General features: G+C 54.7%; 3 protein-coding genes across 4 annotated transcripts; 1 reads left to right on the top strand and 2 right to left on the bottom strand.

Annotated features, from left to right (window-relative positions):
- Nucleotides 1–597: 597 nt before the first annotated feature.
- CST6 (cystatin E/M) lies at nucleotides 598–2042 on the bottom strand. Its single transcript, XM_047692338.1, has 3 exons — nucleotides 1755–2042; nucleotides 1116–1241; nucleotides 598–781 (listed from the first exon to the last, which is right to left on the bottom strand). Exons 1-3 carry the CDS (start codon nucleotides 1998–2000, stop codon nucleotides 695–697), a joined length of 459 nt encoding a protein of 152 aa, XP_047548294.1. The 5' UTR covers nucleotides 2001–2042; the 3' UTR covers nucleotides 598–694.
- A 5926-nt stretch (nucleotides 2043–7968) lies between these two features.
- BANF1 (BAF nuclear assembly factor 1) lies at nucleotides 7969–9594 on the bottom strand. Its single transcript, XM_047692340.1, has 3 exons — nucleotides 9450–9594; nucleotides 8717–8854; nucleotides 7969–8468 (listed from the first exon to the last, which is right to left on the bottom strand). The coding sequence occupies exons 2-3, from the start codon at nucleotides 8837–8839 to the stop codon at nucleotides 8322–8324; spliced, it is 270 nt and encodes an 89-aa protein (XP_047548296.1). The 5' UTR covers nucleotides 8840–8854; nucleotides 9450–9594; the 3' UTR covers nucleotides 7969–8321.
- Nucleotides 9595–9761: 167 nt separating this feature from the next.
- EIF1AD (eukaryotic translation initiation factor 1A domain containing) lies at nucleotides 9762–13074 on the top strand. 2 transcript variants are annotated; one of them, XM_047692337.1, is made up of 7 exons: nucleotides 9762–10127; nucleotides 11239–11303; nucleotides 11395–11572; nucleotides 11719–11827; nucleotides 11928–12036; nucleotides 12208–12255; nucleotides 12760–13074. In XM_047692337.1, the coding sequence occupies exons 3-7, from the start codon at nucleotides 11486–11488 to the stop codon at nucleotides 12902–12904; spliced, it is 498 nt and encodes a 165-aa protein (XP_047548293.1). In that variant the 5' UTR covers nucleotides 9762–10127; nucleotides 11239–11303; nucleotides 11395–11485; the 3' UTR covers nucleotides 12905–13074. The 2 variants fall into 2 exon arrangements, with proteins under 2 accessions (XP_047548293.1, XP_047548292.1); XM_047692336.1 differs by lacking the exon at nucleotides 11239–11303.
- The last annotated feature ends 1614 nt before the right edge of the window (nucleotides 13075–14688 follow it).

Genomic DNA, 14688 nt, shown 5'->3' with positions numbered 1-14688 from the left:
TCCCCTTTGGGCTTCCTGTCCAGCCCCTTCCAGGGGTCTTGCCTGGGGCAAAGCACTGGGGACGCCTCTGGCCTATGGCTCACAGTGTGTACTTGAAAGCCACCGTCCCAGCCCTCATGGCCTCTTGGCCGGTGGGGGCTCTGGGACCACTGGCCCGCAGGCAGGTATGGAACCTCGCAGGTGGGGGGCTCGGCGTCCTGGGGCCTGGCTGCCTGGACCCGGCCTGTGCTACCCTGAGTCATCCTGGGAGCCGAGAGGGAGCAGAGCTCAGGCCCGCCTCAGACAATTCACCGACTCCGGCCCCTGTTGGCTCTTGGGGCGTCGTCCTCCTGAGACTTGGTCTCCCACCCCTGCACTCTGAGAATACTGAGTGCTTAGAGGTCTGATTCTCTGGGTCTGCGATGCTGGGGTGTTTGGAGAACCGCACATTTGGGGCCTAAACCCTGCGCCCTCAGCACTGTATGGGCTGAGACAACAGCAGCTCAGCAGAGAGTGGGATGGGCGGTCTGTGGCCTGGGAAGGGGGTGCTGCCACGAGTGGCCATGGGAGAAGGGGGGCCCGGGGGAGGGTGAAGCACCCCGGAGAGGCCGATGGAAGAAGCAATGCCGGCAATTTATTGTGACAGGTACGTCGCTGGACCCAAAGCGCCTTCCCGTCCTGCCCCACCGCCCCCGGTCCCCATGCCCCAAGGGGTCTATGACACGGTCACGCAGTTGTGCTTCAGAAGCTGGGAGGAATTCTGCCAGGGGACCACTAGGATCTCGAAGTCACAGCGCAGCTTCTGCAGGGAGAGAAGGAGGGTGAGTCTGGGTCCCAGGCCCGACTGCCCGCAATTGCCACCCTCAGCCCACGACGCTCCACTCTGCGAGAGAAACAATCACTGGCCCAAATGGACAGTGAGTCAACTGGGCAGGACTAGATCCCAGATCCTTCTAGCCCAGTCCGGCGAGGGAGAAGCCCCAGTCTCCTCCTCTCCGCACCCCACCTTGGCCTGGGGGCTGAATCACCCGGGAGATAGGGACAGGTTCAGCCACATATCATCCAGGCCAGCCAGACCTGTTCAGGCTGGACAACCCTGGCGGTGGGTGCCGGGAAGTGGGGTGCAGGCCTATTACCTCCTCCTGCACTCCTGTGGCAAAGGGGCAGGTGGCGATATCCACGCCGTCTCCGGTGGCCATGTTCTTGCGACAGGCTGTGCTCCCCATCTCAACAGTCAGGTAGTACTTGATGCCGGCCACCAACTGGGGACGGAAGGCACCAGCCGGTTAGGAGTGCCTAGGAGTGCCGGCAGACTACCCAGACTACCCTTGACTGAGGCTTTGCACCTCTCTCCACATTGCGCACGCTGGCCTGTGCCTCGGGATTTGACCCTGGAGCAGGGAGTTCCGGTGCGGGTTCCCGCGGAACGGAACAGAGGCCTGGGCCACACAGGACGCTGAGAGCCAGGTGTGCGCAGGCCCTGAAGCCCCATCCCACACTCCCCTCTCCCCAGTCCAACCCCCAGGGCGGTGGCTAGTGGGAGGCTAGTGAGTCCTTGCTTAATTAAGTCAGGGCTAGATCCAGTCTGTTGAAATCTAGATAGGTTGTTCATAACAAACTTTTGGCATCATTCAATTTACAAAATACATTGTATTAAAATGTCCTGAATGCTCTCCTGGCATCTTCTTAACCTGGCCCCCGCTGGGATGTCTCCCTGGTGGGGTCCCAGCCGGGGTCCCAGCCTGGCCCCCAGCCGCCCCTCTGCCTGGCCGCACCTGGCTCTGCGCCTTGAGGATGCTGGTGTCCCGGAAGTAGTAGAGGCTGTTGCTGCCCATGTTGTAGCTGGCCACCGCGGCCTGGGCCGCCTTCTGCACCTGCGGGTCGCTGGGAGACAGGTCCCTGCGGCCACCTATGAGGCCCTCCCCAGAGCGGGGGCGGGCACAGGCGTTGTGGAGGAGTGCCAGAAGGCAGAGCGCGAGCAGGCCCAGGCCCAGGGCCCGAGGGAGGCTTGGAGTAGCCATGGCCGGCAATGCCAGGTCCCCCTGCGCGCCCCGCTTTTTACCTGCTCGAAGGCCCCGCCCACCCCGCGCCCCCGCGGCGGGGCAGGGGAGGGATCGCAGAGCCTGGGCGGGTCTTAGAGGCCGCCTCCCTTCTGCCCGAGGGGACGGTGGAGGCCTCCCCAACCTGCGTTCAGCGATGCTGCCTTGCCTTCCAGGGACTCGGCCGCCCCCCTCCCCCGACGGTGAAGGAAAGGACAGGGACAGTCCCCAGCAGGTGCTCACCGTTCAGATGGTTCGTGGAAGGCCCAACCAGTAGGAAACACCAACTTAGCGACCTGTAACTATTGCCACCATTTACTAGCTGTGCAACCTGGGAGAAATTACTTAACGGCTCGCTGCCTCCATTTCCCTCTCTGTAAAATGGGTTGCTGTGAGGACACAACAGGTCAAGTGCTTAGAGAAGGCTCGGTCCTGTAAAAACAGCAGGAAAGGGGACTAGTATGCTGAGCCGGGCACTGTTTGACCCTCATAGCCAGGAATGGAAATTGGTAATGTTTCCACTCAATGAAAAAAGAGGAAGAAAACAGGACGCAGAGAGAACAGATTTACCCAAGGATGCAGATAGGAAATAGTAAATGATGCCACTGGCTTTTGAGCCCAAGCAGTCGAACCCAAATCTGTGCTCTCAAACCAGACTGAGCCCACAGGATGCGGGTGGCCAGAAAGAGGGTCGTGTGTGGAACTGGGCTCTGCCAATTACTGACTGGTGAATTGGACACCGTCCTTGGCCTCCCAAGGTCTCACTGTCATCCCTCTGAGGAAGGGGGACAACTCCTACCTGCTAAGGTTATTCTGATGTTAATGCCTGGGGACTGCTCCCCCCCCCCCCGCCCCCCCTATACAGTGGAAGCAGGAGGCGGCAGGAAGCAGGGCGCTGTGAGTTTTTTAGGAAAATCTGGTTTAATGAACAGCACGGAAGTAACTCCCACGAGGAGTCTGAATCTTGGTGGAATTCCTTATCCACGTTTTAGGGTTCAGTGCAGCTTGTACTTTTCATCACATCTTACCGAGGGGAGGTGGGGCTTTTTGCCCCGGGGACCTCGGGGACACTGAGGTCCCGTCAGTGCTGAGGGCCTCCAAGGATCTCGCTTGGGGCTTGGAAGAGGCGGTGCTTTACAGCACCTGACAGACCATTGGCAGCTGGAATGGTGATGAATATTCTAAGCAGGCAGAATTTCCGGCCTCTCAGAACCCCAGGGCCGGGAAGGGCAGTGATTTCCCCTCAGGGAGACCCGGACCAGCTGCTCCCCACCCCCTCTGCCCAGCTGTGAAAGCCTATTTGGGATTCCGAGGAAGAGTCACAAGTTGCAGGATCAGGTGTCTGCCTTAAAGGGACAGAACCAGATAGCGGGAGAGCTGGCTCAAGTGTGGCTTCATGACAAGGCCAAGGCCAGGCAGAAACCCAACATCAGAGAACCTGGGAGGAGGTCAAGAGGCTGTGCAGGGTAGAGGAGGAAGAGGCAGTCTCCTGGGCCAGCGGAGGTGGGGGGGGCTTGCTCTGGGGGCTCCCAGGCCTGCTTTGCCATTACTTGGAGCTCAGCCATGGCCACACTCACCTCCAACAGCTCCCTGGGAAACTAGCCAAGGTCTGGTCTCTGATTCACTAAGGGCCAATGGGTCCCTAGCTCACTCGCCCCTCTGCCCCCATGCACATGAGTACCACAGGCTGTACCACAACCTAACAGCCTCCAAAGACCTTTCACCCACTGGTCTCTCCTAAGCACTCTTTGGCAGTAAGCCTCCAGGACGTTAATCAGAGAGGTCAGGTCACTTGTCTAAGGTCACACAGCTAGTATGGGCAAAGAGGGATGGGGAAGGGAAATCACGCTTCCACGTGCCAGGCCTTGCACCAAGGCCTCCGCACACTTGCTCATCCTCATAACTGCTCGGCAGAAGCTGTTTTACTAGGGGGTTGGGGGGCCAAAGGGAATGTGTCAGTGGTGGAGCCTGGCGGCACCCGTGTTTCAGCCTCCTAGTGTGTGAGTCCTGGACCTCTCTGTGGGGATATGAGTGCTCTAAGAGGATTTTCCCAGGGCTGTGGGTCTCATCTGGAGAAGAGTCTGGACTCCATGCTACCTGGACCCCTGTGACTTCCAGAAGGACTAGGCCAGGTATGAGCTCAGGGTTGGGCCACTCCTACTGGCCACAGGGCACTGTCTCCCATTTTTTTACTGTGGCCTGGGCATCGCGATCCGGGTTGCCCATGGCAGCCCTCTCTTGCCTCTGACCGAAGTCTTGCTGACAAGGGACGGCCCTTGACATCCTCATCACCCCTGGGATGAGGCTACTCAGGGCTGGTGTGCTGTCCCCAGAACCCTCCTCTCTGAACTTTCCGCTGGCTGCGGATATTCCCTCCGCGGCGCTCTGCTCTCTTTCCCTAACCACATCCCAGGAAGGAGCCATTAAGGCAAAGAAAACTGCAGTCAGATCCCATGGGATCATGACTAAAACTCCCATCTGTGGAGGGGTGCTCCTAAGTGCCAGCGGCTTTAGTTCATTAGCTGCTGGATTCTCTACAAAGCTGCACCGGGTGGCAGAGGAGATACGGCTCAGAGCACTGAGCGATGCGCTCTGGGTTGCACAGCAAGTCAAGGAGGAACTGAGATCAGAACCAGGTCTGGCGGGCTCCTTCAGCCTATTATCAGTCAAGGCCAGGGGTGACAGTAGAAAGAGCCCTGGGCCCCTGCAGGGAGGGGCCAACCAGGAAAGAGGTTGATAGTCCTGAACACAGACTCTCGGCCTTTAACACCCTCTGAGCTGCTACGGGGCAACGTGGGGAGGTGTGTCTTGGGCTTATGTCCGTCCTGTAGCTTCTCCTTATTTCCTCCAGGGGCAGTGGTACCCCTGTAGTACCCCAGAGCATGGGAGCTGGGGTCACTCCAAGCTCTGGGCCACATCTGAGCACTCATGACTAGACTGGTTGAGGGGTCTAGTTCTGGCTGGGGACAAGGCACACTGGCCAATATTTGCTGACTTCCATGCCCCTGGCCAGGCACAGCCTGTTGAGCAGTTTGGGGGCTTTTTTTTTTTTTTTTTTTTTTTAAGATTTATTTGCTGGGGAAGGGGCAGAGAGAGAGAGAGAAAGAAGGTCTTAAGCAGACTCTGTACCAAGCGCAGGGCATGACATGGGGCACAATGTGGAGCAGATCACAACCTGAGCTGAAACCAAGTCAGACGCTTAACACACTGCATCACCCAGACACCCTCTGGACTGACATGTAACTAACCTCCTACCAGTCGCCACTCGGGTCTGCTTTCTCCAACATTCCGGGCCTTGGTCCCCCTGTCCTGCAGGCTAAGTTGGGGCTGGATCTCTGAAGCCACGCTGTCCTATGATACATTCTAGAAGCCTTTTGTCTCCTGCTGCTCTAGGACTGAACCAGGAACTTGTGTGGGATGCACTCAAGGGTCCAGATAAAGGGTTTCAATCTACCAAAGTGTTACACACACAGCCTGAGCCCCAAGCGAGAGGTGAGAAAGCAGGCTCCAGCCCCCTCAGAGATAAAGCCTGTGGGCGAGGCAGGGAAGAGCCCTGGGGAAGAAGCAGAGGCAGCACAGCCCACAGGCTTTGGCTGGGTGGATCCCAGTGCCAGAACCACAAGAGGTAAAACCTGACAATGAGCACGGGTGGGAGCCAGGGGCAGGAACCACAGGCAGGGTGCTGTGGAGGAGAGGGGAGTCTGCATCCCCCCGACCCCGAGCATCAGCGACAATCCGGCAGTATCAGCACTGAGGAGGGGGAAGGCCACGGCCCTGCCAAGCTGCCGCCGAAGTACACCAGGCCCATGCGACAGCGTCACAACACAAAGGGTGAGCAGACTCTGAGGTGACCCTGGTCCCATCCAGGAGAGCATCAGAAACACAGGCTGGAACTCTAGGGAGAGTCTCAATCACCAGCCCCGTCTGGGAGTCAGGCCGGCACTCTCTCAGGAAGTGGGGGCCCTCCCAGGAAGTGGTAACACAAACTGGGCCTTGCTTGGGCCACCTGGTGCTCGTCCAGACCCAGCCCTGCACTGAACCCTCATTCCTACCGTAACCACCAGGATCTCCAACTACTCACATAATTGTTCTCTTCCTGGGGCTTCACTTTTGGTTTCCTTTTTATCCTTCTACTAATCGGAGATGTAGCTAATATTCAGAAAAGCGCACAGAACCTGTTTTGTTACCACCACACAGGTCAAGGCTTGGAAGCTGCCCCCCCCCACCCCCCACACCTGCCTCCTTCCCACAAAGGTCGCCCGCACTTCTACTCCTGATTTTTGCGATAAGCATTTCCTTGCTGTTTCTAGCTTTACCGCCGACAGAGATGACTAAGGATCTACTTGTTAACTTCAGATGAATGGACTCACACTACTGAACGTTTTGTTTGCTTGGCATTGAAATTCACCTGCCACTTGTTCATTTCCGATGGTATGGACAGCCATTGCGGGTTGTTCTGAACAAAGCCACTGTGAACACGCATTCAGGGGCAGGTCTGCAGGTGTCCCTGGAAACAGTCTCGGGAGTGGAACTGCTGGGTCACAGGACGGGTCTTATCTTCAGCTTCACTAGAAAACGCCCAACTGTTTTCCAGAGGCTTCAGGCCGATCTACACTCCCACCAGCTGGGCGTCGGACACGGCTGCTCTGTTCCCTCATCAGCACTCAGGACTGTTTGACTCGAGCATTTCTGCCAGCGGATGATGGCATCTCACTTACGTTTCTGATTACTGCTGTGACTGACCACCTTTTCCCGAGCTCATGCCCCCATCTAGGTGTTCCTCTCGTGGCTGCCTTACAGGTGTTTTACTCTTTTTTCTATTGTGTTGTCTGCCTTGTCTTCATCACAGTCACCTTCCCTGGATGCAGTCCCCTGTTGCTAGTGTTTACTGCAAATCCCTCTCCCACCCCGGGGCCAGCACCGCCACCCTCTTTGTGGTTATCTTCAGACAAATAAAAGGTCTATTAACGGAGTTGAATTTATCAACTTTCCTTAATTTTTCCCTACCCTGAGCACGAGAACCTTCTCATGGTTTCCCAAGTTTTGCATTTAATATCTGTCGTTCTCTCCTCACCAGACTGTGAGCCCTCTGAGAATTCTGGAAGCCAGTAGTTCCTTGATGATGCTCTGCAGAAGGAAGGAAATCCAGGCAGGGCTGGTTGTACACAACCAGCATTTCATCTGATCCTTACAACCTCATTTTCCAAGTGGGGAAACAGGGGCTCGGAGAGGCCAAGTGACATGACCAGGGAACAAAGGGCCCTCAGGTACATGGGTTTTAGAGTTACACTTTGAGAACCAAACTGGCTCCTTCCTAGCAGTAAATCCACAAATTACTCAGTCTTTCTGAGCCTCTGAATTCCTCACCTATAAAAGAGAAAACAATTATTTATTACTGTGGGAGAAAAGAAATGTTTGCAAAGATCTTAGCCATGGGCCTCGTTCATACCGAGTGTTCAACAAAGACCAGGACAAAAATGTACCCAAAGTGTAACTCATTCAAACCCCCACAGCAGTGATGTCCATGTTCTTTCTGCCTCCTTAAGAGAGCCAAGCAGATGACCAGAGCCCTGCCCACTCCTTCCAGAGGCCAAGAGAACCCATGACGATTGTCAGGTGAACTCTAACCCACATGTGATCCACCCTCTTCCTGGAATCCGACTCCACCCGACTTTTCCACCAGGTGCTGCCTAGCCCGGCCGTTGACTCAGCTGACATCTGGAACATCACAGCCCACCCAGATCCCAGAAGGGGACAACCCACGCTCTGCCAGATTCCTAAGGGATACTCCAAGGCACCTGCCTGAGGCCCACGTGGCTAGGGTGGCTGCCCTCCAGAGCGGGAAGGAAGCTGCCAGTTTCGATCTGTGCTGATAAGGTGTGTGGCAGACTGGGCCAGTCCCTGGGGAAAGTCCCAGCCCACCTGCTTTTCAACACCTAAAGCCCAGTCATGAAGGCCACTGACTTTATTGATTTAAAAAACTTTACAAGGACAGTGACTATTCTGCCAAAAAAGGAGCCAAATAGCATAAAACAGACCGGTGGGGGTGAGTGAAGGACCAAGAATCCACTCGGAAAAGCCGATAATTGTTGACATGAAACTAGCAGGGGAAGGAGAAGGGAGATGCATGCAAAAAAGTTGAAACGGTGGGGGAGAGAACTCCCAAAAGACCTTGAAGTACATCAAAAGTGAGTACAACCGCAATCTCTTCATTTGTAGAGGACAAGGGAGGAGTCCCCACGCAGCTGCAAACTCTGGAGACTCGATGCTGGGGCTAGGGGCTGGGGGCTCCCCAAGAGAGCCTCACAAAAAGGCGTCGCACCACTCTCGAAGGCACCCAAAGCAGTCCCGGGACTGCTTGGCATTGGCACCACATGTGTCCTTCAGCCATTCCCGGAAGAGATCTTCATCTTTCTTTAGCACCAGAAACTGGCCAAGGACCACATAGGCCTGCAAAACAGGCAAAGTAAAGGGCAAGCTGCTGAGTGCTCTGTGGGACCAAGAAAGAATGAGAAGGCCACTTTGTGGCATTCAAAGCACATGAGCCTAGAAGTAGGGGAGGCGGTGGCTGTCTCTTCAGATCACACATCAATGGCCACCCCCAACAGCTACTCTCACTTTCCTCACCCCCAAAGCACCAGGAAATACTGTAGTCCGCCACCCCCAGCCCTTCCCAGGTGCATGCAGCCAGCCCACACCTTGTCAAAGCCCCTTTCCTCCAGCTTCTTGCCCAAGACTTCACCAATCCCGGCCAGGCTCCCCACTGGCTTTTCCCCCATGGGCTCTGCCACGAAGTCTCGGTGCTTTTGGGAGGTTGTCATCTTGATCAGCTGAACCTGGGAATCCCAAGAAAAGGTAGTTAGGGCTGAAAACCGGGAACTCCCAAGGGACCAGAGCAATGTTTTGTTATGAGAAAGCGGAACCAGCCATTATGGCTGCTAACTCAATTCTCATCAGTTCACGGATGTGAGAACTCAAGTCCAAGAAGAGCTTTTCCCCCCGCCACGCAGAAGAATGGTTCTGGGTCCTCCCTGAAACTGTCACTCTCTCTGTGACCTTGGCTGGCTAAGAAGGCACTGAGCCCTCCTAGAGCGGCTCCCCGGCCTGAAAAGCAAACGATGGGTCTCTCGGCCCCGCTCGCCCGCACGCACCGCTCAGAAAGCGCGGGCCGGGGAGAGCTTAAACCTGCTCCTTCAGCCCCTCGGGGTCATCGCTCGGGCTCCCGCCCAGCCCCGCCCGCCGGCCCCGCCCACCTCCCCGCCCTCTCCACGCGCCGCCGCGCCGCGCCCCGCCCTCTCCCCGCACGGCGGCCCGGGCCCTCTCCGAAGGCTCATCTTCTGGCCCGCTATGGCGCCGAGGTCCCTCACCTCCCCTCCTCCCCGCGCCCCCTCCCGCCTCCAGCTCGGGGCCTGCTCCGCGGGGAGCGCTCACCAGCAGCACCGGCTTCTGTAACGGCTCCTCCCGCCACCCGGCTGCTCCCAGCGATACCTCAACCCACTAGAACTTTCTTCCAGTTCCGCTTCCGGGTCGCCTCACGAGCCGCCTTTAAAAAAAACTCCGAGTTGGGCACTTCTAGCCGCACAGAGCCATAGAGATGAGGCGCCCCCGACCTCAACGGCGCCCTCAGTAAGCACCGCTTTCGGGTCGTCTCGCGGGAAGCCCGGCTGCCTTCTATGGTCTCGCTTCTCGGGCAGCATATCCGGTCTCAAGGAGCTGAGGCCTTCGAGAAAACTCCATTGCCCGCCGGGCGGCATCGGGAACTCAAGAACTTAGCCTTGGCCGACCGGGCGGGGGGAAGAGTTTGAGGGACGGACAAGGCAGGGGAGGGTGGCCGATAGGCTTCCGGTATAGTACCGGAAGTACGGTGCTCGGAAGGGTCCGACTCAGAAGGGCTCCTGTAGTCATCATCGTCACCGGGCTTGGAGGAGTCAGGTAGGAGTCGGAGGCGCGGGGGACTTGAGTCTACGTCCACGCCAGTGTCGTGACCGCCGGCCCTTTTCTGTGGCCTCGTTGAATCAGCTGCGAAGTAAGTCGTGGGCGAGCTTCTCTGTGTCCAGCCTGGAGAACGAGGTCGTTCGGGCAGTGCCCGTGGGAGACGAGGGCGAGAGAGTAAGTGTGGGTCTCTCTTTCTTTTAAGCAGTCCTTTTTAAGATTACTTATTTGACAGAAACACAGTGAGAGCGGGAACACAAGCTAGGGGAGAGGGAGAAGCAGGCTCCCCGCTGAGCAGGGAGCCCGACGCTGAGCTTGATCCCAGGACCCTGGAATCATGACCTGAGCTGAAGGCAGCCGCTTAACCACTGAGCCACCCAGGCGCCCCCGTGGGTCTCTCTCTGAGCGTCTCTCCTTCAGCATAGGGAGGAGGGCAGGGACGGCAGCTAGAGCTGACGCTAAGGAGTTTGCTTTGGGAAACTATCTGCCTGGGTGGTACCAGTCCTTGTCTCCTCAGCACCCGCGTCAGAAATCTAGCCGGCGCCGCAGACCAAGCCGGCTTACCAGACCTTTTGTTAATTCGTTTTAACTCGTTCTTGGCAGGGACCATCGCTCTGAGTCTTTGTTTTAAAGAAACAAAACAAAACAAAAAAACAGCATCTGTGCTGTGTGGCTGTGAAACATGTACGATGTACAAACGTGTGAGGAAGATACTGTTTATCGCACATTCCTTCCCCATCGGTTGCCAGAATGACTTTTGTAGAACATGTATTTAGTTTCTGTGATTATGTCAATACTTACAACATGAGGGTTGTTGTTGTTGTTTTTTTTTAAAGATTTTATTTATTTATTTGACAGACAGAGATCACAGGTAGGCAGAAAGGCAAGCAGAGAAACAGGAGGAAGCAGGCTCCCCGCTGAGCAGAGAGCCCCATGCGGGACTCGATCCCAGGACCCTGAGATCATGACCTGAGCCGAAGGCAGAGGCTTAACCCACTGAGCCACCCAGGCACCCGAGGGTTGTTTTTTTTTTTTTTTTAAGATTTTATTTATTTATTTGAGAGCGAGAGCACAAGCAGGGGGAGGGACAGAGGGAGAAGGAGAAGCAGACTCCCCACTGAGCAGGGAGGCTGATGTGGGGCTCCATCCCAGGACCCTGGAATCATGACCTGAGCAGAATGCACAGGCTTAACCAGCTGAGCCACCCAGGCGCCCCTAACAGGAGTTGTTTTTATGTGCCATACGCTGTAATAAGTGCTTAGTTTGCATTATTTTATTCTACGAACAGTGATGGGAGTTAGCTGTTATTTTTCTCTGAAACTAGAGAAGTTGAACAGCTAGGAAATAGCTAAGGTAGGATTTGAATCCTAGTAATTGGGTTTTCGAGCTCACATTCTTAACGGACACAGTCACTTCTCAGTAAAAGGTCTCTCTCCATCTTCAGAACAGTCCTGGGTTTGAACTTGTCATCCACGAAACTCAGGAGGAGGAGCTGACAGTCTCTGCGTCCCTCAGCCCCTGCAACAGGACCCAGCATGTCTCAGGCCACCAAGAGGAAGCATGTGGTGAAAGAGGTGCTGGGGGAGCACATGGTGCCCTCTGACCAGCAGCAGATCGTGAGGGTGAGTGGCATGGGGCACAAGCTGCCCTGCCTCCCCCTCCTTTTAGTCCCCTTGGGCCCCTAGGACGGGGGTAGGGTGCAGCGCAGCTCACTGGATATTTGAGCTAAGTGATGAGGCTCATTAGTTCTGGGTCTCTCTCGGAGCAGGTGCTCAGGACCCCCGGGAACAATCTGCATGAGGTGGAGACGGCCCAGGGGCAGCGCTTCCTGGTGAGCATGCCCTCCAAATACCGTAAGAACATCTGGATCAAGAGAGGTGAGAGAGGCGGCGCGTAGGAGACAGCTGCTTCCTGTCAGCTTGGCCTTCCCCACTACAAGCGGGATCTGCTGTGTTTTTTCTTCTTTCTTACCTGCAGGGGACTTCCTCATTGTTGACCCTATTGAAGAGGGAGAAAAAGTGAAGGCTGAGATCTCCTTTGTGCTCTGCAAAGACCATGTGCGCTCTCTGCAGAAGGAAGGGCTCTGGTAGGGTAGTTCCTCTGGTCATTGGCTGTCTCATTTCTGGGGAGACTGATTTCCTAGCCGTGAAATTGGAGGAGGAAAGGTCATGACATCCTAGGCAGGGACAGCTTGAAACAGGTTTTGTGCTGGTCGAGTTTTGTGTCCTTTCTGACCCCGGCTCTTCTCTTGGCGCAGGCCTGAGGCCTTCTCAGAAGTGGCTGAGAAACACAACAACAGGAACAGGTGAGAAGGCTTAGGACAAAAAAATGGGGGTTCAGGCCTTGGAGCCTTGAGGAGGAAATAGAAACATTCTTCCTATGTAGAGGCCCTGGGAGATGCTCCTAAGTATGTGATTGGGAGGATGGCTTGGAAGTCCCATGTCCCGGGGTGAGATCATGGTGTTGCCTCTTGTAAATGAATGATTTTAAGTAGGTCACTTGATCTCTTAAGCCTGGATTTCCTCACCTATAAAGTGGGAGCTTTGCAAGGATTAAAGGAGTTAATGCTTGTAAAATTGCTTAGTATAATACTTGGTATGTGGTATGAGCGCCCTGAGTGTTAGCTCGTGGTTGTAGAATCCTTACTATTAAAGCCAGTGGTTATCGCAGACTTCTCAGGTGAGGTGGAAGGTGGTCTTTAGTCAGTCTTTCTTGACCATGTGGTCTTCCTTTTTGTGGGGCTCCTTGATTGCAGATCTAGTTTTCCTAGAAGGCGTTGGGTTAATCCTGTCCCTTTTCCCCCATGCAGACAGACTCAGCCAGAACTCCCAGCAGAGCCACAGTCCTCAGGAGAAGAGTCCAGCTCTGAAGACGATTCCGACCTCTTCGTTAACACCAACCGCAGACAGTATCACGAGAGTGAGGAGGAGAGCGAAGATGAAGAGGCGGCCTGAGTCCCTGGATCCACTTCTCTTGCTCAGAGACAGTTCTTGGCTCCTCTGAGCTTGGACATTCTCAGGGTGCTCTGCAGATCTTCCCCCCGGGATGGGGGACAAGGCAGGACCCGTTTCTGAACTGACCTTTTTGCTCAAGGAGAATTAAACCCCCGGTGGGTGATGACTTGTGCCGGTGTCTGAGTGGCTCTCTAGAGGGAGGAGGGACTCGTGGTGAAGTGAAAAACTGCTCCTTGGTGGGTCCCTCAAGTGCAGGTCCTAAACGAGCAGGAAATGGGAATGGCTGGAATCTTTCCTAGATTCTCTCTCATTGGGCCATCAGTAAGCACCAGGCCCTGTGCTGTGCTTTCTTGGGTGTATTTAATAGTAACTCGGAACAATCCATCTGTATTACTTGCTGGTGATTAATACTGACTCAGGTATTCAGGAACACAGCTCTAGGACCTAGTGCCCCTGCCTCTAAGAGACACTCAGGACAAATTTCATAGCACCTGGTAAGCTGCTTTTCCTGGCTTTCTGTTCACTGTCTGTGGGTGCGCCGCCTCCATACTGCTGTGTACATCCTCTGCTCGGTGGCCTCTTTGAGGCTCCTCTGACTGTTACTCTGCAGCTGTCCTGCAAACCACCTCATCCCACTTCTTTGAAGCTTTTACCACTGGTTATATACACTCTCTTCGTTGTTGGCATTGATCTTCTAATCACTGTTCACACCCTGAACAGTTTATCTCCTGGCTTCGAGTCTTCCAGCCCTGCTTCTGCTGGCATTTTCTCCATCCCATGGATGGGCCTGCTCAACACCATGGCCCCCTAGTTCCTTGTCTTCCTCTCCAGCCTGCTGCCTATCTCATTAGTCACTCCCTGCCCTCCCGCCATTGATAGGAATTGCAGCCCCTTTTGAATTCAAGTATCTGCAGTCACCGCCTCCTGGCTTTCTGGCTTACTTGCTCGACTACCTCCTCTGTGACTACCTCCTCTGTATCTTCATCCACTGCAACACCCCCCCCCCCACCACCACACACATTCTTCCCATTACTGTCCTATTTTCACTTCCCTCCTTGTGCAACATGGATTCCATCCACACCCTCTACTTCCTTGTTTCCCTCCCCTGTACTTATCCAGTAAGACTAACCCTGGCCAACGCAGCTGTTCACGTCTGGGCCTGTGCTCAAGTAACTGCTAGAGAAAACAGCCAACCTAAATTCATAATTATAAACCTCAGGTGGACACTGAGCGCTGCCTACAGATCTCTGGGATGTCCTATTTCACAGCTTGTATGTTGTCTACCAATTCTGCCTTCCCTTGTGAGGTGTTGACCACACACTTCGTTAAGAAATTGTAGCCATTGGAGGGAACTCTCACCTGCTCATTACCAAGCCTAAAGATGTGCTTTTGGGTTGTTTTGTCTTTAACTTTCCTGTGTAACCCAGTGGGACTTAAACCTTTCCTCTTGTGCTTTGGAGCATGTCTGTCTTCTTGCTTAAGGAGTTCATGTGCGTTTTCTTTTTTCCCTTCCTCTCTACTGAATCTTTTGGCATCAGAGGTGATGTGAACTCTCACATCTAAAACACAGTCTGAAGAACTTGTCACTGGTCGCACATCCTTTCCAGCTACGGCTTTGTTTATCTGCTTCTTGGTCACTTTCCCTCCTATTAGCTTAGTATAGCTTTAAACGTATACATGTCTATATATTTGTGTGTATGTGTACATATACAGAAAACTTCAGATGAGTTAAGAATGTGTACATACAACTAACTTGTCTGAAATTTATTTTTTATGGGAGGCAA

The sequence above is a fragment of the Lutra lutra genome, chromosome 10, assembly GCF_902655055.1.
Source record: "Lutra lutra chromosome 10, mLutLut1.2, whole genome shotgun sequence".
In the NCBI taxonomy this organism is placed as follows: domain Eukaryota; kingdom Metazoa; phylum Chordata; class Mammalia; order Carnivora; family Mustelidae; genus Lutra; species Lutra lutra.
The sequence above is the reverse complement of the archived record's forward strand: the minus strand, read 5'-3'. Positions and strand labels throughout refer to the sequence as shown.

Bases quoted from the DNA above. Each gene is read 5' to 3' on its own strand.
- CST6 (XM_047692338.1), bottom strand. From the start codon at position 2,000: ATGGCTACTCCAAGCCTCCCTCGGGCCCTGGGCCTGGGCCTGCTCGCG. The intron at 1,242-1,754 runs GTGCGGCCAGGC...TTCCGTCCCCAG, and splicing joins TCCTCAAGGCGCAGAGCCAG to TTGGTGGCCGGCATCAAGTA. The intron at 782-1,115 runs GTAATAGGCCTG...CTCTCCCTGCAG, and splicing joins CCACAGGAGTGCAGGAGGAG to AAGCTGCGCTGTGACTTCGA.
- BANF1 (XM_047692340.1), bottom strand. From the start codon at position 8,839: ATGACAACCTCCCAAAAGCACCGAGACTTCGTGGCAGAGCCCATGGGG. The intron at 8,469-8,716 runs GTGTGGGCTGGC...CCTGTTTTGCAG, and splicing joins AGGAAAGGGGCTTTGACAAG to GCCTATGTGGTCCTTGGCCA.
- EIF1AD (XM_047692336.1), top strand. From the start codon at position 11,486: ATGTCTCAGGCCACCAAGAGGAAGCATGTGGTGAAAGAGGTGCTGGGG. The intron at 11,828-11,927 runs GTGAGAGAGGCG...TCTTACCTGCAG, and splicing joins GAACATCTGGATCAAGAGAG to GGGACTTCCTCATTGTTGAC. The intron at 12,037-12,207 runs GTAGGGTAGTTC...CTCTTGGCGCAG, and splicing joins CTGCAGAAGGAAGGGCTCTG to GCCTGAGGCCTTCTCAGAAG.